This window comes from Anolis sagrei, chromosome 4 (assembly GCF_037176765.1).
Source record: "Anolis sagrei isolate rAnoSag1 chromosome 4, rAnoSag1.mat, whole genome shotgun sequence".
Taxonomy (NCBI): Eukaryota; Metazoa; Chordata; class Lepidosauria; order Squamata; family Dactyloidae; genus Anolis; species Anolis sagrei.
Genome location: NC_090024.1, coordinates 6,536,189 through 6,562,985, shown reverse-complemented (window position 1 = coordinate 6,562,985; position 26,797 = coordinate 6,536,189). Strand labels below are relative to the sequence as shown.

General features: G+C 44.1%; 1 protein-coding gene across 4 annotated transcripts in view; it reads right to left on the bottom strand.

Annotated features, from left to right (window-relative positions):
- ARHGAP39 (Rho GTPase activating protein 39) overlaps positions 1–26,797 on the bottom strand; it is a 330,726-nt gene that overhangs the window by 47,220 nt on the left and 256,709 nt on the right. For all 4 annotated transcript variants that reach the window (XM_060775969.2, XM_060775968.2, XM_067467245.1 and 1 more), the window contains exon 4: positions 3,647–5,042. In XM_060775969.2, the coding sequence (XP_060631952.2) occupies positions 3,647–5,042 (1,396 nt within the window). The remainder of the gene's footprint in view (positions 1–3,646; positions 5,043–26,797) is intronic.

Here is a 26,797-nt window from a genome sequence, read left to right as displayed (position 1 = left end):
GCAGCTCAGCACTGCGCCGCCAGGGGCTCCGGTAAATCAATCAATAAATATTCACCATTTTCCAACTCTGGACTGAAAAATGGTTCCTCTAAAGCTTGAGAAACACAAATCTGAAAGTATAACACAATGACAAGAATTCTGCACAGTTGTGCATCCTGAAGTATTTCAGGAAAATATTCTGCACAGAAATTATTTCTGTACATGGATGTTTTATGTGAAACTTGTGGTGTTTTGGGCAGGAAAGAAAACCCTGCTTCCAGATAGATAGATACTTAGATAGTAGGGCTGGGTAACCACGGAAAAATTTGTTTCTAAACTCGATTTGTTTCCAGGGGGCGCTAGCGTTTCCAAATTCTAAATACTTCCAAAATTTTGAGATTTCAAAATTTCATTATTTACGAAATTTCGTTAATTTCTAATCAATTCGTTAATGGCGGACGCGATTGCACAATATGCTAAAAAAACCTCCAAATGGGACAGGGGGAACTTCTGAAGCTTCCGTCTCCCTCTGTTGTTGACTGTTGGTGTGATAAAACAAACAACAACTATACTATATTATATTATATTATATTATATTATATTATATTATATATTATTATATATTATTATAATATTATTATATTATATTATTGTATATTATATTATTATATTATATTATATATATTATATATTATTATATTATATTATTATTATATTATTATATTATATTATTGTATATTATATTATTATAATATATTTTATATATTATACATTATTATATTACGAAAATAATTACGAAATAATTACGAGAATTGGAAAAATTGTTTCGATTCTTGATTACTCCTCACACTATTCCAAAATGGCTCAATATCGGATCGTAAGCTAATTTAAATACGAATTAATAACGAATTACGAAATAATAACGAATAACGAAACCGCCCAGCCCTATTAGATAGTGTATTTTTTTGAATTGTTTTGGTGAAAATCACTCTTACATATGGAAATTGTGATTCTGGTGCAAACATTGATCACTCTTTCCAGAAATATGAACTTTTTTGTGCAACAGTTCCGCACCAAAAAAAAAATCATTCCTGGAAAGATTGGGAGTTGCATGATTTTTTTTTGTGCAAAAACAGTTATAAAATAATCACATATGAACTCTTTGTATAATATTGTTCTTTTTTGTATACAACAAGCAATTCTGCACAAAAACAATACTGTTTAGAAACACTCTTTTTCCAATAAGATGGAGGGTGGGATTGCCACAAAACCATATTAATCATGCAAAAATATTCCACATGTATAACTGCAGAGAAGAATTTCTCCTGACTAAGTGAGATCTGGACAGAAATACGAATATCTCCCCACAGTGGGGAGGAAACGGTAGAAATTATTCCTGCTCGCTTATGAAGATGAAATTGTCAAATATTTGCATTCCCTTTTACTCCATTAGATAAACACTGGTAGGATTTCAGCAGATGTTCTCAAAAATACATTTCCTCGTCCCCTAGAGACTCATCTGTGGTTCAAAAATAAACAGAATCACTAGACCTCAGCGTGTTAATAATTATCCTGCAGAATTTGGGACTGGAAAATTGGCCTTGCCAATACTTTCAGCTTCTTCTTTGGTGCCAATAATTCATTGCTCTTGTTGGAATTAAATATCTACTATTGGTTCACAAATGGCACTACATTCCCATGGTGGTGGGTTTGGAGAAAAAGATGAGAAAGAATGGGGTAGAAATACCGGAAATAAATAAATAAAATAAAAAAGTAAAAGGTGACAAAAATAGAGTCAGAAGCTGAGCCACCCGAGCCAAGAAATTCAGTTGCAAGGTAGCTAAATGAAGCTGAGTCATTGGGAGCAATAAAGGTGATAAATGATGTCAAGAAGGAAAAGAAGCCAGAGAAGGAAAGGGCACCCAACAACAGCCAAACAATTTCTGAGCCAGGCTCTTTTTCTTCAACTCGTTCAGCTTCACCAATTACAGGTTGTTCACAGTACCACCGCCTGTGAAGCAACGCCTCCTCCTGAGTAAAATGTATAATATCACAAAGGACCTCACACGCCTCATAGGAAACCTGCTACAAAACAGGAGCTTCTTTGTTGAGTCCCAGGGCCAGAGAAGCAGATGGTGGAAACAGAAGAACGGCCTGCATCAGGGGAGCATGCTTGCTCCATCCATGTTCAACATCTACACAAATGACCAGCCACTGCCAGAAGGGACAGAGAGCTTCATCTATGCTGATGATTGTGCCATTACTGCTCAAGCAAGGAGCTTTGAGATGGTAGAACAGAAGCTCTCCGAAGCTCTAGGTCCCCTTACCACCTACTACAGGGAAAACCAGCTGATCCCTAACCCATCTAAAACACAGACATGTACTTTTCATCTCAAGAACAAGCAAGCATCCCAAGCTCTGAGGATCACCTGGGAAGGAATCCCACTGGAGCATTGCAGTGCACCCAAATACATGGAAGTCACTCTGGACCGTGCTCTGACCTACAAGAAGCACTGCCTGAACATCAAGAAAAAAGTGGATGCTAGAAACAATATCATACGAAAGCTGACTGGCACAGCCTGGGGATCACAACCAGACACAGTGAAGACATCTGCCCTTGCGCTATGCTACTCTGCTGCTGAGTACGCATGGCCAGTGTGGAACACATCTCACCACGCTAAAACAGTGGATGTGGCTCTGAATGAGACATGCCGCATTATCACGGGGTGGCTGCGCCCTACACAACTGGAGAAATTACACTGTCTAGCCGGTATTGCACCACCTGACATCCACCGGGAAGTAGCAGCCAATAATGAAAGGACCAAGGCAGAGACATCTCCAGCTCATCCCTTGTTTGGGTATCAGCCAGCACGTCAACTACTTAAATCAAGAAATAGTTTTCTAAGATCTACAGAGACACTCACTGGAACACCTCAGCAAGTGAGAGTCCAAAAGTGGCAGGTTCAAACCCAGAACCTCAATCAGTGGCTGTTCCAAATGAGAGCCTCCCCCGTGGGCACACAGAAAACTGGGTGACTTGGAAGGCGCTGAACAGACTGCGCTCTGGCACCACGAGATGCAGAGCCAACCTCAAGAAATGGGGCTACGAAGTGGAATGCACGACATGCGAGTGTGGAGAAGAGCAACCACTGACCACCCCTGCAATGCAACCTGAGCCCCGCCACATGCACAATGGAGGACCTTCTTGCAGCAACACCAGAGGCACTCCAAGTGGCCAGATACTGGTCAAAGGACATTTAATCAACTACCAAGCTGGCAAACTCTGTTTTGTCTGTTTGTTAAAAATTTGTTAAAAATGTAATACGATTGTCTGGTTGCTACTGACACGATAAATAAAAACCAATTTTAAAAACAAAAGCTATCAGATGTGGAGAAACATCCGTTTTGTTTTGGTTTTTTTATCTCCAGACTGCCAGAAACAAGCACCATTGGCTAAAACTATTTCTTTATTTCCTGGAACCTTTGACAGACCAGCAGCCAAACACTTGTGGACCATCACTGAGAAGGGAGTGAAAGGACATTGGACAAAATGCACAACTATCTGTATAGGAATCAAAACGCTTGTAATGTTTCTCTTGCTTTGCCTTCAGACCAGAAAAGAGCACCTTGGACCATCACAGTTCACTACCTGTCTTGCCTGCCTTACCTGGGATGGATGTAGGTAGGGTTCAGGTGAAGCCAAGTTTGTCTGCACAGAGACACTCTTCTCCAGCAGGATCTGTGGGAAACCCAACTTCTCAAAGGTGTTCCTCTTCCAGTGCTTGTTCTCCTGCTGGGCCAGGGCCTCGTCCTCACTGAATGCCCGCACCACCGGTCCCGGCATGGGGAGTGGGACAGCCCCGTCGCTCTCATAGCCCGAACCGTCTTTCTGGGAGTCCCAGCTACTCCGCTGCTTCATATGGTAATGCGCTTGTTGGGCTTCCCATGCCAGCCGGGCCTGGGCCAGGAAGGGTTCCGGATAGCCTCGGGTCAATTCAGCCTCCACGGACCTGCTCTCCATGCGATTCATCTGGGGCCGGCCACAACCAGACGGGGGCCTCTCCTCCGGCAGCCCTTCCTCTCGCTCCCCGGAGCCGTCGGTGGAAGAGGCGTTGGGGTCGTAAGAGAGGGAGGGCTTCCGACTCTTCCGCTTGCGGGTACCCGGGGAGTAACCAGTGGAGGACAGGGTGTTCTGCTGGCTGGACCACGACATGGAGTCCTCGCCCTGCGAGGCCTGGCTGACCGGGGGGCTGTGCCGAATGTCAGACCCTTCCATGCTGCTGTAGTCCCCGGATTTGACCTCCAGGCGCTGGTCCCTCATGAGGCAGGGGCTGTGCTGGAGGGAGTAGGAGCCCCCAATCGGATTCGGGGAATATTTGTGTCGAAGGCCCGTCTTCATCTTAGGGCTGGAGCCTGACTGCTCGACGTAGACGAGTTGCCGGACGTACTCCTTGCCGGCAGGGCTGTACTCCAAGCTCATGAAGCGGTCCGGACCTTTCTGCTTGGTCAACACCAGCTGCTGGTAAGGGGAGTTGGAGCCCTGTTTGGGTGACTGCAGAAAGGGATGGGGCTTACGGATGGGGGACTTCTGGGGCGAGCCGGCTTTGTAACTCCCGCTCGCCTCAAACTGCATATCCACCGGCGGCTCATCGTAGATGGGGGCCTGGTACTCCATAGGAGGTTCCTCGTATAAGGGAGGCTCATAGGCGTAACGTGGGGAGGAGGGCTGGGACTCGCTGGAGTGCTTTCGGTGCTGGGCTTGAAGTGGGGAGCAGAAGGACTCCCCCCGCCCCAGAAGTGGGGAGCAACTGCCCACATGATCTGCCCGTTTCAGGAAGGGTGACTGCTTCCTGTCTGGGAAGAAGACAGAGTTGTCCGAGTCGGGGGTAAAAGTCTGGAGGTTAGGGGACGGCTGGCCGCCAGACGGCCGACGTGACCGGCTGCCCTGCTGGCTGTCCATGGTGTAGCCATTGCCCTGGTGCATGAGGAAGCTGGGCTCGCGATCCGTCACCTTGATGAGCATCCGTTCCTTTGTCCCTGTGTTCCACCTGAGAGATGATGCCCTGGGCAAAGGAAAGAGAACACAAGACAGGAATCAGAAAGGAGGGGTATAGAGAAATGCTATTATAAATCACACCGCTTGCCACCACTGTAATAATAGTACGTATAATATATCCCAGCCACTGGCACCAATTATAACGAAATACTATAATATATCCCACAGCTGAACACCACTGTAAAGGATTATATATAATATCACACCACTGGACACTAGTATGGTAGCGAGATGATGTTAGATATGTGTATTGGTAGAGTGAACGCTGCTTTTCTATGAGTCTTCTTTTGGAATAAATGCTGCCACCAACCTAAGTAGTTTTAGGATTTTTAAAATGAATATTTGAGGTAAACTTTTCCCACTCCTGCCAACACTGCTTTTTCCCCTGGCTGTTTGATAAGAGGCTTTTCTGTAGTAACAAGATGTTAAAAATGCTGGAATGATCCCCAAGGCTTGTTGATAGAATGATGTACAATAGAGACCTTTTTGAAAGTTAAATAGAAAAAGATTTATTTATTTATAAAAACAGACAACCAACTACTTCTGAGAGGTACAAAAAGCGTCACTTGTTACGAAAGTACTTCAGCTTAATGGTTGCTTGAATGAGGTTCTTCACTTAGTTACAGACAGATATTTCTGCTGTTAACAAAAACCCCACTCTACTTCAGAAAAATAGCAATGAGTTCTGACTAACCTATCCTAGGTAGTCCCCTGGGTTATTAAGAAACGCAACCTTAGAGTTCTTCCTGCTAACTAATCCAGTCTAGAGAGACAATCTCTTGTGCTCACTCCCACAAGAAATCAGGTTGCTGTCTGACCTTTCCTGTCAGCTCACAGCACTGTCTGACACAGACACTATCTCCCTGAAAACCCAGTTTCAAAAACCCTTCTTCACACACCAGCTCCCAGTTCTCAACTCTCACAGAAGCTGAAATGTTTTCCCTCCTAAGACTTGGCTCCTCCCACTTGCTCTACCCAATCCCAGAAGACTCCAAACTCCTCCCCTCCCCTAACTATCTTCACTCAAGATGGCTGCCTCCCTGGCATACACTCCCAAAATGGAGGACTGCCATACTGTTATCTAGGCTTCTTTTCCAGCCTACAAGGGGCAACACAAGAAACACTTTCTTGTAAATACATACATTTTGTTCTATATATCCTTCAATCAATCAGACTTTATTTACATCCTAACCCATCTCCCCATGGGGACTCAGGACGACAATGTATATAAATAAATAAATTGGACGAAAGACTTGCCCACAGAACTCCTTTTAACTCAGGGATAGTCAATTCGTAAACGCAGGTCCAATGATACACATTCTTTTCCATTATCTGGATCTGAAGGAGGCTCTCAGACCTGGACCCAGTGACTCACTGGGTCAATGTGCCAATATCTGGAAACAACATGCAAACCGAAGTCTGGATCTTCAAAATTAGTGACAAAACTACTGTATTGTCGACGGCTTTCATGGCCAGAATCACTGGGTTGTTGTAGGTTTTTCAGGCTGTTCCAGAAGCATTCTCTCCTGACGTTTCACCTGCATCTATAGCAGGCATCCTCAGAGGTTGTGAGGTCTGTTGGAAACTAGGAAATTGGGTTTATATATCTGTAGAAACTCCAGGGTGGGAGAAAGAACTCTTGTCTGTTGGAGCTAAGTGTAAATGTTTCAATTGGCCACTGTGATTAGCATTTGATGGCCTGACAGTTTTTAGGTGTGGCTTCTTACTGCCTGAAGGAATCCTTTGTTGAGAGTTGATTTGCTGTCCCTGATTGTTTCCTCTCTGGTGTTTGAGTTTTGTTCTTTATTTACTGTTGTAATTTTAGAGGTTTTTTAAATACTGGTAGCCAGATTGTGTTCATTTCCATGGTTTCTTCCTTTCTGTTGAAATTGTCCACATGCTTGTGGATTTCAATGGCTTCTAACAAATACCATGTAGCCTGACATGGTATTTGTTAGAGGGGTCCAGCATTTCTGTGTTCTCAAATAATATGCTATTTTCCTAGTTTCCAACAGACCTCACAACGTATTGTCGAAGGCTTTCATGGCTGGAATCACTGGGTTGTTTTGGGCTATATGGCCATGTTCTAGAGCAGTGGTTCTCAACCTGGAGTCCCCAGATGTTTTTGGCCTACAACTCACAGAAATCCTAACAGCTGGTAAACTGGCTGGAATTTCTGGGAGTTGTAGGCCAAAAACATCTGGGGACCCCAGGTTGAGAACCACTGTTCTAGAGGCATTCTCTCCTGACGTTTCGCCTGCATCTATGGCAGGCATCCTCAGAGGTAGACCTCACAAACTTTGTGGATGCTTGCCATAGATGCAGGCAAAACGTCAGGAGGGAATGCCTGTAGAACATGGCCATATAGCCCGAAAAAAACATACAACAACCCAGACCTCACAACCTCTGAGGATGCCTGCCATAGATATAGGCGAAATGTCAGGAGAGAATGCTTCTAGAACATGGCCACACAGCCTGAAAAAACCTACAACAACCCAGATATAACTACTTATATAGTCAAGACTATATAAGTAGTCTTGACTTGCTAGAAGGTATATTATTCTGAAACAATACAGCCAAACTTTGGTTCTCGGTCAAGTGAGGTTGTTGTTGTTGTTGTTCATTCGTTCAGTCATCTCCGACTCTTCGTGACCTCATGGACCAGCCCACGCCAGAGCTCCCTGTCGGCCGTCACCACCCCCAGCTCCTTCAAGGTTAGTCCAGTCACTTCAAGGATGCCATCCATCCATCTTGCCCTTGGTCGGCCCCTCTTCCTTTTGCCTTCCACTTTCCCCAGCATAACTGTCTTCTCTTGGCTTTGCTGTCTCCTCATGATGTGGCCAAAGGACTTCAACTTTGTCTCTAGTATCCTTCCCTCCAATGAGCAGCCGGGCTTTCTTTCCTGGAGGATGGACTGGTTGGATCTTCTCGCAGTCCAAGGCACTCTCAGCACTTTCCTCCAACACCACAATTCAAAAGCATCGATCTTCCTTCGCTCAGCCTTCCCTAAGGTCCAGCTCTCACATCCGTAGGTGACTACAGGTGTCAAGTGAGGTGGGACATACAAAATCCCGGAGAGAGGAGAGTGCCCTACAATCTTTGTACCTCCTCCTCTTTCTCCCAGCTTACCACACCAACACAATGCCTGTTCACACATAAGGATCTGGACTTCATTAAAGCAGACCTGCCCCTACACTTTGATGTATTTTAAGCTCATAGAAATGCATGTTTTACTGGAATAAAAATGGCAAAAGAAAAAGAAACAGGAAGACTCTCACACACTTGATTCTGTGCCCTCGAGGTCCCAGACCTTCCTTACAATTACCATTCCGGTGGTATTTCCTCGAGTGAGGCACTTTGGACTCTTAATTGGAATTTGCTGCAAAGCCAGAGGTTTTCTTTCCTGCTCCCAATTAATATTTCATGATCAGAAATAATTATAATCCCCACATAATCCTTGCAGAGCACCGTTAACTCTATAGAACTGTACTACTGAAAATGCACTAGGACAATGACTTCCACACTTTTTGCCTTGAGAGTGAATATTTCTACCACTGAGTTGTCTGAGGAAAAGTCCCTTACATTTCAGCTCTCCCATGTTTGTCCCTGAATCCCATTCACAAACTGGTATCCTCCACATGGGCTTAAAGGTAACCTTAAAAAACCCAGAGAACTGGGAAGCCCTGGCTGTTGCACCCCAGGACGGGAAAAGCCCTCTGACTGTAAACACCACACTATTGATTGGAAAACAATCATTTTACTGATTTTTACTGAAGTAAAAAGCAGCAAGTAAAAAGCACTGTAAAGAAATAGGTAAACCCAATTAGGTAAGAAGATAAGCAGGAGCAAAAATAGTCCAGGGTAAAGTTTAGCAAAGTCCATAAAACAAAGTCCACACTTCTCTAATATAATTCAGCAAATCAGGAAACACTAATCCAAGGCATGAGTAGGCATTCATACAATCCAAGAATCCAAACCATGAAACAAGAAACACTTAGACAAGAATCTTCCCAGCAAGGCTTCCATGAAACAAGGACACGAACTACACTTGATTCTAAACAAACTTTTATTCCCTCGTTAAGCTATCCCACACACTCAGGAATTGCTTTCGCTTTAATTGAGATCCCCTTATCTTTTTCTGTCGGAGCCTGGCAGAACGCCGAAGGCACTGTTCGACCTTTCTGTTTCAAATAATTTCCTCTCATCTATTTGCTCATTAAGTTTTACAGCTGGGCCAGGTGCCCAGTTGTTTTCAAGCCCCAAATCCTGGGAACTCTCTGTAGCAATTCAGAGAGTACACTATCATCCCCACACCCTTCAGGGACATTCTCATGGGAAATTACACTTTGCACAGGAGTTTCCTAGTCCTTCTCTGCATCAGTATCATTGACCAAACCATTGCCATCTTGAAATTAATTGGCATCACTTCCCACATCCAAAGCACCCTGATCCTGAAACACAATCACAGGCTGAACTCCAACAATACCCGTCCTCCCTTGTTCTAGAAGTTGTGTGCCTTCAAGCATTGGAACTAGAGGTCAGTTGTGATCAACTTTGGTGCTATGGATATTGAAGAGGCACAAATAGAGAAACATAATAAGAGGAAGAAGGAGCATCAAGCAAATCCTTATTGGGACCACCTTCCATTTGTAAACGTATGTCCTCATTGTAACAGACCATGCGGATCTAGAATAGATCTCTATAGTCGCTTACGGACCCACTGCCAAGACTCTACCCTTGGAAGACGATCAGACTCAACCACAAGGGATCACCTATAGTAGTAATAGCTGGAGTATCACCCTCGTAATCCCACAGCAGCAGATTAGGAGAGGCTATCGTTGACAAATGAGCATGGGAGAAGGCAAAATGAAGAATTTTGTATTTTCTTTCAGTTCCCAAATTTCTAGCATTATTTATTATTATTTATTTATTTATTTCAAGCACTTCTACCCCGCCCTTCTCAACCCCCTAGGGAGGACTCGGGCGGCTTACAAAAGGTACAATTTGATGCCCAACAATTCACAAAATACAATATACAAATTACAATGTAACGACAACAGTTATAACTAATTAAAACAGTCAAATTAAAACAATAGCAGCAATAAAATCATCTTGTGGTCAATGTTCGTCAATTCATAAATCTATAATCCATCCAGCATTGTCATTGTCCTTTCCTACTCTGGTCGCCATTGCCTTTATCCATCTGCCAGCTTACCCAAAGGCCTGGTCTCATATCCAGGTTTTTAACTTCCTTCTGAAAGAGAGGAGGGATGTTGATGACCTAATTTCCCCGGGGAGCGCATTCCACAGGCGAGGGGCCACCATCGAGAAGGCCCTGTCCCTCGTCCCCACCAGTCTCACTTGTGATAAAGGTGGGACCGAGAGCAGGGCCTCCCCAGAAGATCTTAAACTCCGAGATGAGACATAGAAGGAGATACGTTCGGACAGGTACATTGTCAGATGACCATTTATATGTACAGATATGGTGTCGAAAGGAAAGGAACTTCTACATATAATAATAATATTTTAAAATTTATATATTCTTTATTTTCTCGGAGGAACTCAAGAGCGGATAATAATACACATATGAGGCAAACATTCAATGCCTTTTACACACAGACATACAACCCAGACAAAGGTAAATGCCTTTCCCTTTTCTCCATCTCAGGCGTCTGGAGGCAATGCTTAACTCCGGCCGTGGAGAGTGCTCTTATTCCATTTTTCCATGCTAAGGAGCCTGTTGTCCATAAACATCTCCGACTGTGTTTTTGGCATGTCTGCATATCTTCATGGGGCACCCTTTTACCTTCCCTCATGGCAGGACCTTCTGATCTACTCACATTGCATGCTTTCAAACTGCTAGGTTGGCAGAAGCTAGAGCTGACAGTCAAGAACTCACCCAGACTCGCAGCTTTGAACTGCCAACCTTCTGGTCAGCAGCTTTCCTGCAGCTAGCAGTTTAATCCACTCTGCTACTGTGGCTCTTTAACATATTTAGTTAAATCTACTATTCTTCAAATCCTAGAACAGATAATCCATTCATTCCTAATTATTAGCCATCACAGAACGTAGTGAATAAATGACTAAATACAATGGTCATGTAAATCGTAACAAATGCTCCTAGTGTGGGCTTGAAGAGTGGTGTGTTTGGAGGGTTCTTTTATGTTTTATTGGGCATCTGTCCATGGGAAGTTCAATCATGTTCTTTTTGTCTCTTTTGATTACCCCCAAGATGCACAGCATGTGAACTATATTTACAGTGTCTGCAATGCTGGGAATCTGGGGACCGAAATAAAAATTCATTTGAGGGGTCTAAATGTTGATTTGAAGGGGCAATGCCCTCCTATTACCTCGAATGCAATAACTGCACCCTTGATAATAAGGCTTTTCATATGGGGCTATTGGCCTGTATTATGGAGCATCCTTTGCACCCAGTGCGAATTGAGAGCACCCCCCCTGAGCAAAACGAATGCTCCTCCGGATGCTATGGATTTTGGGGGACAGTCAATAGAGGCAAAACGCTTGCTATGATGTTGGTATCCAGCCAGTTTCCTCTTCATTCTCAAATTCAAAGAGCGAGGCTGTGAATGAGCAGAATGGTGTCAGAGGCTTCATTCATGTTGTGTCAAGATACAGCCCGACTAAATGTCAATGGAGAAGAAAAGCAGAGTTACGGGGTTGCGAGGACCTGCAGAGCAGCACGTAAGGCCACTTGGGGGATTTCAAAGAAGACAAGCATCAACATCACACGGAAAGAGCAAGCACTCTTTCAGAAGACACGCAAGGGCTCATCGGCCCTCAGCAACACTTTGCTGCCCCAGTTGATTTGGCTCCGCGATCGGCAAGATTTGCTGCACAAACCAGAGGAAAAGGAGAGGATTCTACACTGTCTGGGAAGCTCAACTTTGGTGTCAAATGGTACCACAACTACCCTGGATTGCCTATGCAGAGATGGAGGTGGCATTGCAAAAAACTTCTGCAAGGCATGAAGGATGTGATGGAGAACACACTTTCCTAGCAGTGGCACTTCTGCAGGAGTCTACCGTATACCATGCAGCTGTGGACAAGTCTACATAGGGACCACCAAGCACAGCGTTGCCCAAACACGAATCAAGGAACATGAAAGGCATTGCAGGCTACTTCAACCAGAGAAGTCAGCCATAGCAGAGCACCTGAGGAACCAACTTGGACACAGCATATTATTTGAGAACACAGAAATGCTGGACCACTCTCACAATCACCATGTCAGGCTACACAGAGAAGCCATTGAAATCCATAAGCATGTGGACAAATTCAACAGAAAGGAGGAAACCATGAAAATGAACAAAATTGGGCTGGAACCTTGAACCTTTGGACTGGCTTTAGACTACGGTATAGACTCTTGATCCCTGGACAGCACAACAACAGAGAGGAAACAAACAAGGACATCTAATCACCTCTCAACAAATGTTTGCTCCAGGCACTGTCAGGCCATTATATGCTAATCAAGGTGGTCAGCTGAAACATTCACACCTAGCTCCAGCAGACAAGAGTCCTTTGTCCCACCCTGGTCTTTCCACAGATATATAAACCCATTTTCCTAGTTCCAACAGACCTCACAATCTCTGAGGATGCTTGCCATAGATGCAGGCGAAATGTCAGGAGATAATGCCTCTAGAACATGGCCATATAGCCCAAAAAAACCTACAACAACCCAGTTGTGAAATAACCAGAAATAGTGCTCAATGCTTAACTAACTTCAAAATGTGAGAAGCAACAAAGACTTCAGCTCACAATCCTGTCGTATGGGAAACAGCTCATTTTCGCTTTAGAACCAAAGTACTTTATTTATTTACTAGCCGTCCCTTGCCAGGCGTTGCTGTGGCCCAGTCTGGTGATCTCAAAAATAAAGTAATGAGAAAGTGGGTTGTTGTAGGTTTTTTCGGGCTATATGGCCGTGGTCTAGAGGCATTCTCTCCTGACGTTTCGCCTGCATCTATGGCAAGCATCCTCAGAGGTAGTGAGGTCTGTTGGAACTAGGAAAAAGGGTTTATATATCTGTGGAATGACCAGGGTGGGACAAAGGACTCTTGTCTGCTGGAGCTAGGTGTGAATGTTTCAACTGACCACCTTGATTAGCATTTAATGGCCTGACAGTGCCTGGAGCAAACTTTTGTTGAGAGGTGATTAGATGTCCTTGTTTGTTTCCTCTCTGTTGTTGTGCTGTCCAGGGATCAAGAGTCTATACCGTAGTCTAAAGCCAGTCCAAAGGTTCAAGGTTCCAGGGTTCCAAGATTACAGGAGACAGGTCAGGATACCAAAAATCCAACAGACCTGGGGGAAAAACCACCAGCATCCACCACCAAAATGCAACAGATACTTTTCTCCCAAAGATCAGTCCCAGGGTGATTTTGTTGAGAGGTGATTAGATGTCCTTGTTTGTTTCCTCTCTGTTGTTGTGATGTTGTAATTTTAGAGTTTTTTTTTTAAATACTGGTAGCCAGATTTTGTTCATTTTCATGATTTCCTCCTTTCTGTTGAAATTGTCCACATGCGTATGGATTTCAATGGGTTGGTTCATCAGGTGCCATAGCAGAGCACCTGATGAACTAACTTGGACATAACATTTTATTTGAGAACACAGAAATCATAGAATCATAGAATCAAAGAGTTGGAAGAGCCCTCATGGGCCATCCAGTCCAACCCCATTCTGCCAAGAAGCAGGAATATTGCATTCAAATCACCCCTGACAGATGGCCATCCAGCCTCTTTTTCAAAGCTTCTAAAGAAGGAGCCTCCACCACATTCCGGGGCAGTGAGTTCCACTGCTGAACGGCTCTCACAGTCAGGAAGTTCTTCCTCGTGTTCAGATGGAATCTCCTCTCTTGTAGTTTGAAGCCATTGATCCGCGTCCCAGTCTCCATGGAAGCAGAAAACAAGCTTGCTCCCTCCTCTTGTGGCTTCCTCTCACATATTTATACATGGCTATCATATCTCCTCTCAGCCTTCTCTTCTTCAGGCTAAACATGCTCAGCTCCTTAAGCCACTCCTCATAGGGCTTGTTCTCCAGACCCTTGATCATTTGAGTCGCCCTCCTCTGGACACATTCCAGCTTGTCAATATCTCTCTTGAACTGTGGTGTCCAGAATTGGACACAATATTCCAGGTGTGGTCCACTCTCACAACCACCATGTCAGGCTACACAGAGAAGCCATTGAAACGTGTGGACAATTTCAACAGAAAGGAGGAAATCATGAAAATTGCCTAAGTAAGTAAGTAAGTAAGTAAGTAAGTAAAAGTACATCTTAAAATGTATGTATTGATGAATGCCCTTTGTGCTACAGAGAGAGGCTTGCAAAACCTGGGGGGGGGGGGGGGGAGGAGTTGTATTTGTCAATGCTCCTTTTTGTGTGCATGTGTTTTTTTTAATACTACAGAAGGATGAGGAAATTGTGTAAAACACGTTTAGAGTAAAAAGCAGACAAAACTAAAACAAAGCAGATATCAATGGAACCCTACACACCTGTTCATAACCCAGGGGACAATTGGTGGTCCACCAAGTTGGGAAGTTCTTTTTCTGCGATTCCTTTGTTTACCTCCCACCCAATCCTCCACGTAGCTGTTCCCGGCTCTGTGATGTCTGGACTGACTCGGTCACGGCACAAAATGGTTTTGATCCTTCCCAGGCCCTGCAAATGTCAATTCCCTTATCGGCCCCGGCATCTTCCCAGCAAAGGCACGGGGCCAGGTAGCGCAGACTGAGACTGCCCTTGGCAGCAGCGGCGGAATATAAAACAGCTCCCTTCATCTGATTGCTGTGTAAACATGATTAAAGCGGAGCTAACAGAGGCTCCTTCTCCCCCCCAGGAAAAGCGGGCAAACTCCAGCCTTGTGTGATTGTGATTCACAGAGTGCCATCAAGGAACGCTGGACGGCCTCACAGACTTAAAACAGATCCCGGTCAATGTTGGAAAGAGGAGTCCAAAGAGAAAAAGAACAGGCAGGCTTACTAACTTATTTTTCACAATTTGTAGGAAACGAGTGATGGAGTAGGAATAAAACACAAGAGAAAACCAGATGCAGTCCTAGGCTACCAGTTGCTTACTGCTCTGGCTTCAATCCAAGATGTTACTTCAGAAAATCCTTGCCTTGAAATATATTTATTTATTTCACATATTTGTATCCCATCCTTCTCACCCCTGAGGGGGGACTCAGGGAGACTTACAACAGGCAACCATAAAGAAAGATTGCAATTTATTTATTTACTAGCTTGGGGACCCGGCGCTGCCCGGGTTATTAGAGAAAGTGGATAATGGCGGATCTGTATGCCAAGTTTGGTCTTTATTGGTCATTGGATAACGGCTGCATTGTTTTCAGGAAGTGAGTGAAGGTACTTGAAGGTACTATATCCTCCAAACAGCAACTGGATATAGAGTGGGTCATGGGGGCTCTGTGTGCCAAGTTTGGTCTTTATCAGTCATTGGATGACGGTGGCAGTGGTTTCAGTAATTGAGTGAAGGTACTGCAAGTCCCATCATCCAAAGTCCATCCTCCTTCAAACTGCAGCAGGATGTAAAGTGGGTCATGGGGACTCTGTGTGCTAAGTTTGGTCTTGATCAGTCATTGGATTAGGGTCGCAGTGGTTTCAGTAAGTGAGTGAAAGTACTGCAAGTCCCATCATCCATGATCCACCCTCCTCCAAATGTAGATAGGGTCATGGGGGCTCTGTGTGCCAAGTTTGGTCTTGATCAGTCATTGGTTCAGGGTCACAGTGGTTTCACAAAGTAAGTTTAGGTACTGCAAGTCACATCATCCATGGTCCATCCTCCTCCAAACTGCAGTAGTATGTAGAGTGGGTCATGGGGGCTCTGTGTGCCAAGTTTGGTCTTGATTGGACATTAGATGAGGGTTGCAGCAGTCTTGGGAAGGGAGTGGAGGTACTTGAAGTCCCATCATCCATGGTCTGTCCTCCTCGAAAGTGCACCAGGATGTAGAGTGGGTCATGGGGACTCTGTGTGCCAAGTTTGGTCTTGATCCGTCATTGGCGAGGGTCTCAGTGGTCTCAGGAAGTGAGTGAAGTGACTGCAAGTCCCATCATCCATTGCCAAATTCTTCCAAACCGCACCAGGATGTAGAGTGGGTCATGCAGGCTCTCTGTGTGAATTGTGGTCCTGATCCATCATTGTTGGCAGTTGTAATGGTCTTAGGAAGGGAGTGCAGGTATTGCAAGTCCCATTGTCCATGGTGCATCCATGCTTTTACAATAAACTGTTTATTCCTATGTTTGGCTTCCTGGTGAGTGCTTGAGCACGGTGAACCCTAGCTGACATGTCTGGATGAGGAGGAACAAGCTGAAGATCAATCCTGACAAGGCAGAGGTCCTCCTGGTCAATCGCAAACCAGATCAGGGTATAGGGTGGCAACCTGTGTTGGACGGGGTTGCACTCCCCCTGAAGTCACAGGTCCGCAGTGTGGGTGTCCTGGACTCATCACTTACACTTGAAGCTCAGGCGTCGGCAGTGGCTGGGAGGGCATTTGCACAATTAAGACTCGTGCACCAACTGCGACCGTACCTCGTGAAGGCGGATCTGGCCAGGGCGGTCCATGCCTTAGTCACCTCCAGATTGGGGACTACTGTAATGCACTCTACGTGGGGCTGCCCTTAAAAACGGCCCAGAAATTTCAATTGGTTCAACGGGCGGCGGCCCAGTTGTTAACTGGTGCTCCTTACAGGGAGCGGTCAACCCTCCTGTTTAAGGAGCTCCATTGGCTGCCATTCATTTTCCGGTCCCAATTCAAGGTGCAGGTTCTTACCTACAAAGCCCTAAACGGTTTGGGACCCGCCTACCTGCGTGACCGCATTTCGGTGTACGAACCCACACGATCTCTTCGATCATCTGGAGAGGCCCTGCTCGCACTCCCACCTCCATCACAGATGCGATTGGTGGGGACGAGGGGGGGGGCTTCTCGGTGGTGGCCCCTCGACTCTGGAACTCGCTCCCCAAGGACATTAGGCATGCCCCAACTCTGGCAGTCTTTAGGAGGAGCCTGGAAACATGGTTGTTCCAGTGTGCCTTCCCAGAATAAGCAAACTCCCAGCAATATGTCCCTAAATGCACTTAGTGATCTAGGATTGTCTGCACGCCCCATCTCTCTCCGAAAATTTCTATTCCACCTGGTCATGATCAGCATTATTTTAAAATTTTAATTATTACATTTGGCCCAGCCATAGGTTTTTAAACGTTGTTGTGTTATTGTTAATGTTTATTGCTTATTTTCATTATGAGTTATTATTGTTTTGTATTACTGTTATTGTTTTTACTGATGTATTGTGGGCTTGGCCTCATGTAAGCCGCACCGAATCCCTTGGGGAGATGGTAGCGGGGTATAAATAAAGTTTTATTTAATTTATTTATTCCATTACAACTGCTTCATGGGGCTTACATGGCAAGAAACAGACATAGTGCAATATTCAATTTGAAAGACCTTTTGCCCGCAAGGATGAAGGATCCAGTTGCAAGGCTTTCTTATTATACATCGGGAATACCGTGGGAAAAAGCTCAACATCTAGAGAGCTGAGCTTGATTTCCTCTCTTCAGGAGAGTACACATCAGGTAGAAATGTCTGTCTGTCCCACCAACTAACACTGTTTGTAAGGCAAAAAGATATACAGAAATAATGTATGCTGATGTCCCCAAATAAAATATGCTTTGGAAGTATGTGATTTTGTATTAAAGCCAAAATTACAGAGGACAAATGGAAGAATGAAGAAATGGCACCATTAATACCACCAATTGATAGGAACACGTCCCTTTGGGGAGATAGGGTGGTCTACAAATAAAGTTTTATTATTATTATGTCTTCTGCTTTGAAGGTATCTTTCTGTCTATGAGAATATTAGAGAATATCAATTGCAAAAATGCGACGAACTCTGCAAGGAAAAGAGAGAAAGCCGAACCAGATATTCTGCAGAACGATTTTGTTTACGGATGATCTAAGGGCTCCCACTGGGACCCCATCTGCTGATTGTGAAGCCGAAACTACACCTGCTAGATTTGACTTGTATTATCTAGACATAGGTCCACAGTAAGGGAAATGGAATCAACACCAAATTGTGAGGACTGGAAAAGCAAAGAATTGGGCATTGGGCACAGAGAAAAATTCAAATGCTGGAAAACTACCTCCATAAACCATAACTAGATTTTGAGGGGCTGAAATTCCATATCTGTGAAGTTGAGAAGTGTTCACACTTCTCTTGAATATGAAAAAATGAAGTAAGATTTCCATATATAAAGAGCTCTTTATGGGAACCAGACCTCAAAAGTCATCATCTGCTCCTTTCAAAGAGCAAATGTGTGTTGCTATGTCTCCTACAGCAACAAGATAAAAGTGTGTGGGATGCAATTATAAACGATGTACACAATGCCTTATTTATGATTCTGCCCACTGTATGCTGACCCAAGAGAATTCTTCTAAATCCAATGTCCTCTTACCATAATGAGATGAAACACCTCCAGCTATTGTGACAAATAGTGTTATATTACCTGTACTGTGGCATTATCTGACACAGACTCCAGGCTTCAGGCCGTATGCAGTAAAGTTAGGACAGATTCCAGCTCAACTTGGAGGTTTGAGAGTTCTAAGCTCTGTCTTTAGCATGAGCGCAGAACATAAACAATCCACCCACACTTCCATCTCCAGGCCTAACGCTTCTCAAATGTCTTGGCTGAGCCACAACTTCAGCGGAAAACTGAGTTCTCAAAAGCCCAGGGGGTCTCTCCAAGCGGCCTGCGGATGCTCTTCCTCCTCCTTTCCCAAGTTAACAGTCTCACACTTTCTTTTGTTCCTTCCCTTGGCTGGAAGTCAGGTCTTCTTTGATTACATTTCCTTAATATGACACACCACTGAGAAGGGAGACAGAATGGAGAAGGGAGAGATGGAGCGAGATATCAATACACAATTATTATTACTATTTGAAACACAACAAGATGAGTCCACAGCAAACAAGGTCACTCTGCTGGTTGTTGTATTGGATCACACGTTGGACACTTCCCAAGCCACCTTGACTGGCTTGTGCCAGAGTCTTTGCAGTTCGATCTTTAAATCCTCATATTGTGTCAGCTTTTCCAGTTGTTTCTCTTCAATCCTGCTATCTCCTGGGATTGCAACATCGATGATCCATACTTGGTTTTTTAACATGATGGTGGGGTCAGGAGTCTTGTGCTCCAAACTCTGTCAGTCTGAATTTGGAAGTCCCAGAGTAGTCTGACGTGTTCATTTTCTGTAACTTTTTCAGGCTTGTGATCCCACCAGTTCTTTGTCGCAGGCAGATGGTCTTTGTGGTACAAGTTCCAATGGTGTTGTGCCTCTGCTTGTAGTCTGTCTGCCAATCTTCTTGCAGCAGCCGAGGATGTGATCTATTGTGTCATCTGCTTCCTTGCAGAGTCTACACTTGGGATCTGTCATTGTCTTTTCAATTTGATGACATTGGTTCTAATGGCTTGTTCTTGGGCTGCCAGAATCAGGCCTTCCATCTCCTTTTTCAGTTCAATTTGTGAGCCACACCCATGTTTTTTCCTTATCCATTTTGCTCTGAATGTTTCCCAGGAACTGTCCATGGAGAGCCTTCTTTTGCTAGTTTTCTCTTCTGCTCTGCATTATATTTTACGGTATTCCCTTTTTGTCTTTTGCACTTGAAGCAGTTTACCACTATTGACTGCCCTCAATGTTGGTTTTTGACTGCCTTTCACATAATCTGCCAGGGCATGTTTCTCTTCTTCTACTGTTTGTTTGTTTCCCTTGCAGAAGCCCTCTTCTCTCTGCCTCCTGATTTTCTGGGCAGGTAAAGTCTGTCGACATCAATACGCAGGTGTCATGAGCAGTGGATTGTCATCACTTTTCTTGTTTTTTCTGTCCATATCCTCCAGCTCTGCTTATGTCCTGTTCACAATTCCAGCACCCCCATCGGGTGCCAGCTTGTTGTTGGTGGGGGGCTTAACTGCTTCTATGATGTTGAGAGTTGTGCTTGGTTCAACCAAGCCAGAGTGGTCTCAACTGAGAAGTAGAACTAAGTGCACCCAACACATTTAAATATGGCGAAACAAACTCTAAAGAAGTCTATACTGGCTCTGTCTTTGCCCAGGATAATAAGGACCGTGGTGAGTGCTTCTCCTGGGCACCCATCAACAAGTGGGCTACAGGAACCAGGACCCACTGATGAGCAACCAGGGCATGGACCTGTAGGGCAACTGGAAGCAAAAAAACCTACAGAAGGGGCAGAAATTTTAAATGCCACAGAACCAAACTGTCATGAACTGCTATTATAGATTGGAACCTCAAAACATGGATACCAAAAACAGATGTGCCAGCTATGGAAACTTGAATATCCAGATTCACCTGTAACTAAACAGAGGCTTGCTGACCAGAGGAGATATATCACCAGGAAATAGGTGCTCAATGAAGTCGAACTTGAAGATTGCTGCTGTTGTTGTTGTTATGTATTATTATTATTATTATTATTATTATTATTATTATTACAGTAGAGTCTCGCTTATCCACCCTTTGCTCACCCAATGTTCTGTATTATCCAACGCAGTCTGCCACCCGTCCAGATCCACAGCTGTTTCACTACATTGCGATGTTTTGGTGCTAAATTCGTAAATACAGTAATTACTACATAACATTACCGTGTAGTGAACTGCTTTTTCTGTCAGTTTGTTGTATAACATGATGTTTTGGTGCTTAATTTGTAAAATCATCATGTAATTTGATGTTTAATAGGCTTTTCCTTAATCCCTCCTCATTATCCAATATTTTCACTTATCCAATGTTCTGCTGGCCCATTTATGTTGGGTAAGTGAGACTCCACTCTATTATTGTTTGTTTGTTTATTCATTCATCGCTTCCGACTCTTCGTGACCTCCTGGACCAGTCCATGCCAAACTCCCTGTCGGCTGTCACCACCCCCAGCTCCTTCAGAATCAAGCCAGTCACTTCAAGGATATTGTCGCACCTCAGAGTAGATTCACCTTGCTGAAAACACTAAACTGCACACAACCAGAAGTCTTTATAGTTTATTAAAAAGTAAAAGATAAAAAGTTCTTAAAAGCAAAAGTAATGTTCTAAAAGGTCAACACAAAATAACTCTTTGAAGCATGATCCAAAAAAGCACTAGCAAAGTAAAATCCCATGAGAACATGACTGAGTCCTGAGACCATGAACACAAGAACTGCAAGGTAATCCAGACAAGCAAAATGCAAGCTTCTTGGTTAACGTAAAGTTGCTCTGACAAAGGTTTGGTCCCAAACACACTGCTTAATACCCTTTGCAAAACATGAAGGCGTTTCTTTGGCCTCTGACCTCCTTCTTGTTAGCTATTCTCACACTCTGAACGGTCAGCCCGATCTAAGGTTCCCGTTTCATCAAGGTTACTATGGGAAATACCATTCATTTAACTATGAAAAATAGAATCATAGAATCCTAGAGTTGGAAGAGACCTCCTGGGTCATCCAGTCCAACCCCCTGCCAAGAAGCAGGAATATTGCATTCAAATCACCCCTGACAGATGGCCATCTAGCTTCTGTTTAAAAACTTCCAAAGAAGGAGTCTCCACCACACTCTGGGGCAGAGAGTTCCACTGCTGAACGGCTCTCACAGTCAGGAAGTTCTTCCTCATGTTCAGATGGAATCTCCTTTCTTGTACTTTGAAGCTATTGTTCCACGTCCTAGTATGAGGACCTTCGTTGTCAGTGATGTCTTATCGAGATTGGTCCTTGCTCTTCTCCCAAGAAGTAAAGGTCTTCTGATTTCCTGACTGCAGTCTGCATCTTAACGCCTAGAAATACAAATCCTGTCACAGCCTCCACATTTTCTCCCTCTATTTGTCAGTTATCTGGTTGCCAGAATCTTGGTTTTTTTAATGTTTAACTGCAACCCAGCTTCTGCGCTTTCTTCTTTCACCTTGATTAGAAGGCTCCTCGGCTCCTCCTCACTTTTGGCCATCAAAGTGGTTTCATCTGCATATCTAAGGTTGTTAGTTTCTTCCAGCAATTTTAACTCCAGCCTTGCATTCGTCAAGCCCCGCACATCACATGATATGTTCTGCATACAAGTTAAAAAGGTTGGGTGAGAGTATGTAGCCTTGCTGTACGCCTTTCCCAATCTTGAACCAGTCTGTTGTTCCGTGGTCAGTTCTGACTGTTGCTGCTTGGTCCTTGTACAGATTCCTCAGGAGAGAGGGAAGGGGGCTTGGGATGCCCATCCCACTAAGAACTTGCCACAATTTATTATGATCCACACAGTCAAAGGCTTTAGAATAGTCAATGAAGCAGAAATAGATGTTTTTCTGAAACTCCCTGCCTTTCTCCATTATCCACGGGATATTATTATTATTATTATTATTATTATTATTACTACTGTTTTTGTTTAAATTTAGTTTTGTAAAATGAGGTACTTTTAAGGTTGTACATTATGAAAATACAGAGCAAGCCTTGCTGGCTGAGAACGAAGCCCAATGCCAGCAAATGTGATGGATTTTAGGCAGGACAAAAAAAGCATAAGCAGGCTGGCAAATGGCCAAATGAGAAACTCACACTCCTTTGTTTCATATTTCATGGCAAAAAAGAACAGAAAAATCAGAGCTGGCGAGAGGAAGTGTAAGAATAACGGCAGTCCATGACATGTCACTCTCAGGCATGCAAGATGTAGCCCCACATGGATTGTGTATCTGTGCCCACGAGTGGGGGGCTTTCTGGCCAGGATGTGACAACTTCAAAATAGGCTCCTGAGACTATTTTACTTTGGCAGACACTTTGGGTCTGAATCTTCTGGTGTTATTTGTTTTCCTGCTGCTTTTATGGTGTCGATATTTACATTTTTACTGCCGATACTTCTGTTTTTAATGTCGATGCATTACTTTTTTATTGGTTAGCCCTCCTAGAGGGCCCGGTCCTTTTCAACATCTTTATTAATGACTTAGATGAAGGGTTAGAAGGAAGGATCAAGTTTGCAGACGACACCAAATTGGGAGGGAGAGCCAAGACTCCAGAGGACAGGAACAGAATTCAAAACGATCTTGACAGATTGGAGAGATGATTGGCCAAAACTAACAAAATGAAGTTCAATTGGGACAAATTCAAGATACTCTACTTTGGCAGAAAAAACGAAATGCAACGATACAGAATGGGGGACGATGCCCGGCTCGAGAGTAGTACGTGTGGAAACGATCTTGGAGTCCTCATGGACAACAAGTTAAACATGAGCCAACAATGTGATGTGGCGGCAAAAAAAGGCAATGGTTTTTGGCCTGCATCAATAGGAGCATAGTCTAGATCTAGGGAAGTAATGCTCCCCATGCTCTATTCTGCTTTGGTTAGACCACACCTGGAATATTGTGTCCAATTCTGGGCACCACAATTCAAGAGAGATAGTGACAAGCTAGAATGTGTCCAGAGGAGGGCGACTAAAATGATCAAGGGTCTGGAGAACAAGCCCTATGAGGAGCGGCTTAAGGAGCTGGGCATGTTTAGCCTGAAGAAGAGAAGGCTGAGAGGAGATATGATAGCCATGTATAAATATGTGAGAGGAAGTCATTGGGAGGAGGGAGCAAGCTTGTTTTCTGCTTCCTTGGAGACTAGGATGCAAAACAATGGCTTCAAACTACAAGAAAGGAGATTACGTCTGAACGTGAGGAAGAACTTCCTGACTGTGAGAGCTGTTCAGCAGTGGAACTCTCTGCCCCGGAGTGTGGTGGAGGCTCCTTCTTTGGAAGCTTTTAAACAGAGGCTGGATGGCCATCTGTCAGGGGTGATTTGAATGCAATATTCCTGCTTCTTGGCAGGGGGTTGGACTGGATGGCCCATGAGGTCTCTTCCAACTCTTTGATTCTATGATTCTCTTTTACTTTGGCAGACACTTTGAATCTGAATCTTCCAGTGTTATTTGTTTTCCTGCTGCTTTTATGGTGTCGATATTTACATTTTTACTGCCGATACTTCTGCTTTTAATGTCGATGCATTACGTTTTTATTGGTTAGCCCTCCTAGAAAGGTGAGGGACTCGCTTTTGAACGATCCATAAATAAAATAAGAGGTACAACATGGTCGTGAATGCAGCACACCTTCCAAGGAGATGGGACCTTCTTGGCATCGCTCTCCGCCTGGATAGGTTAAGCACCCTCCCTTCTTGGGAGAAAACTGAGATACAAATTTGATCAATCAGTCAATCAATCAGGGAGGACAGAGTCTGTTACAGAGAGACCTGTGTGCCGCTCATGGCTCAGGGGAGCTTTTGTAGCTCATTGTGATTATGCACAAATGGAAACCTTTCCATGAAAAGTGGATCTGTCTCTCTAACCATCAGTTTTGCAGGACTCTTGAGACTCTGTTTTACAGCGACACCATTATTAGCACTTATATAATAATACAAAGTGGTAGTAAACCTAATCTCAATCTGCTATCACCTGTGTCTTTCATCTGTGCCACTGAGTAATGTGTTTTCTCTGGCACTCTATTCCCCATCCCATCCTAAAATACCCATTCAGAGAGGCCTTCACCACAGCTCATGACCAGCAGGTGGAGCTCTGCCATATCTCTGAAAGTTGGGAGCAGGAAGGGGAGACATGAAGTCCAAAACACCTTTAAGGCCACTCACTATATATGTGGGTTTTTAGCAAAGGGAATTGACTTTTGGGAAATAAAAATGCATTGAGTTGTTGAAGAATTTCATGGCCGGAATCAATGGGTTGTTGTAGGTTTTTCGGGCTGTGTGGAAGCATTCTCTCCTGATGTTTCACCTGCATCTATGGCAAGCATCCTCAGAGGTTGCTGGAAACTATCAATATTGGGTTTGTGTATCTGTGGACTGTGGTGTTGGAGGAAAATTCTGAGAGTGCCTTGGATCGCGAGGAGATCCAACCAGTCCTTACTTCAGGAAATAAAGCCTGCTCATTGGAGGGAAGGATAGTAGAGGCAAAGATGAAGTATTTTGGCCACATAGTGAGAAGACAGGCAAGTTTAGAGAAGACAATTATGTTGGGGAAAATGGAAGGAAAAAGGAAGAGGGGCTGACCAAGAGAAAGATCCACCCAGAGGAAAAGGGTTCTTGCCATACATCAAGCGAACCACTGACCGCATTGGGAAGCTGATGAAAAACAACAACATGCAAACAAAAATATTCAACAGACCCACAAAGAAAATATAACAAATGCTACATTCAGCAAAGCATAAGAGGGATCCTCTCACCTCTGCAGGAGTCTACCGTATACTGTGCGGTATACGGTATGGACCACTCTCACAACCACCATGTCAGACTACACAGAGAAGCCACTGAAATCCACAAGCATGTGGACAATTTCAACAGAAAGGAGGAAACCATTAAAATGAACAAAATCTGGATACCAGCATTAAAAAACTCAAAAATTACAACAGCAAAACAACAGAGAGTAAACAATCAGGCACATCAAATCATTCTCAACAAAAGATTCCCCCCAGGCACTTCCAAGCCATTAAATGCTAATCAAAATGGTCAGTTGAAACATTCACACCTAGCTCCAGCAGATAAGAGTCCTTTGTCCCACCCTGGTCATTCCACAGATATATAAACCCATTATCGTACCTTCAACAGACCTCACTACCTCTGAGGATGCCTGCCATAGATGCAGGTGAAACATCAGGAGAAAATGCCTCTAGAACATGGCCATATAGCCCGGAAAAACCTACAACAACACGAAGTTCTTTCTCTCACCCTGGACTTTCCACAGATATATAAACCCAATTTTCCTAGTTTCCAACAGACCTCACAAACTCTGAAGATGCTTGCCACAGATGCAGGCGAAACGTCAGGAGAGAATGCTTCTAAAACATGGCCATACAGCCCGAAAAACCTACAACCCAGAATGCATTGCTTTCACAATTCAGGACTAAGAAACCAACCCCAACAGACCTGCACCATCCTACAAAACTCTTCAAAATTTATTTCTGGCATTACAATTTGCATCGTTCTGGATCCCACTGCATCCTTATTCTACCCCAGAACTATGCAACTAATCAAATAACTGCAACATTAATGCCATTTGTGCTTCTGAGGAAGTGGACTGAAACAGATAAAAGCTCCTGCTCAGCTAATTCAGTGAGGTCCAAACCTGCAGCATGATTCCTTCTCTCCCATCACATCCCTATTTTTTATGCTTGGAGTGAACTCCTGACCTAGGAAAACGAGAGGAGGCTGGCGGATGAACGTAATGAATAACGAACAGGGGTTAAGTGTCAGTCTTAACTCGAGATGCTAACTGGCTCTTGACCTGCAGTTCAGGTAAGTTGCTGCCTGTATTCTGATGTTGGCAAGTCTCAGGACCAGATTAGACTTATCACAGAGTAGATGCTTCAGGGAGTATGAGCCCAGAAAAGCAACAAGACAGACATAACTAGCGTAGATCTTTTCCATCTTCCTCTTGTTGATGGGTAGCTTCCCACCAGAGTGGAAATAATCTATTAGACAGAATGGCAAGCTATTTAACCTCAGCAGACTGAAAGCCAAAACCAAGGTCACAAGAACATCTGTTATAGAACTCCAATATGCTGATGATAACGTAGTCTATGCACATTCGGATTAAGCTCTACAAGCCTTTGCAGAAGCATATGAGAAGCTGGGCCTCTCACTGAACATCAAGAAAACCAAAGTGTTCTTCCAGCAGTCACCAGACAATCCGTCTGCAATGCCAGAAATACAGCTTAATGGAGCTCCCGGTGGTGCAATGGGCAGCAGACCGACACGTCGCAGGTTCGAA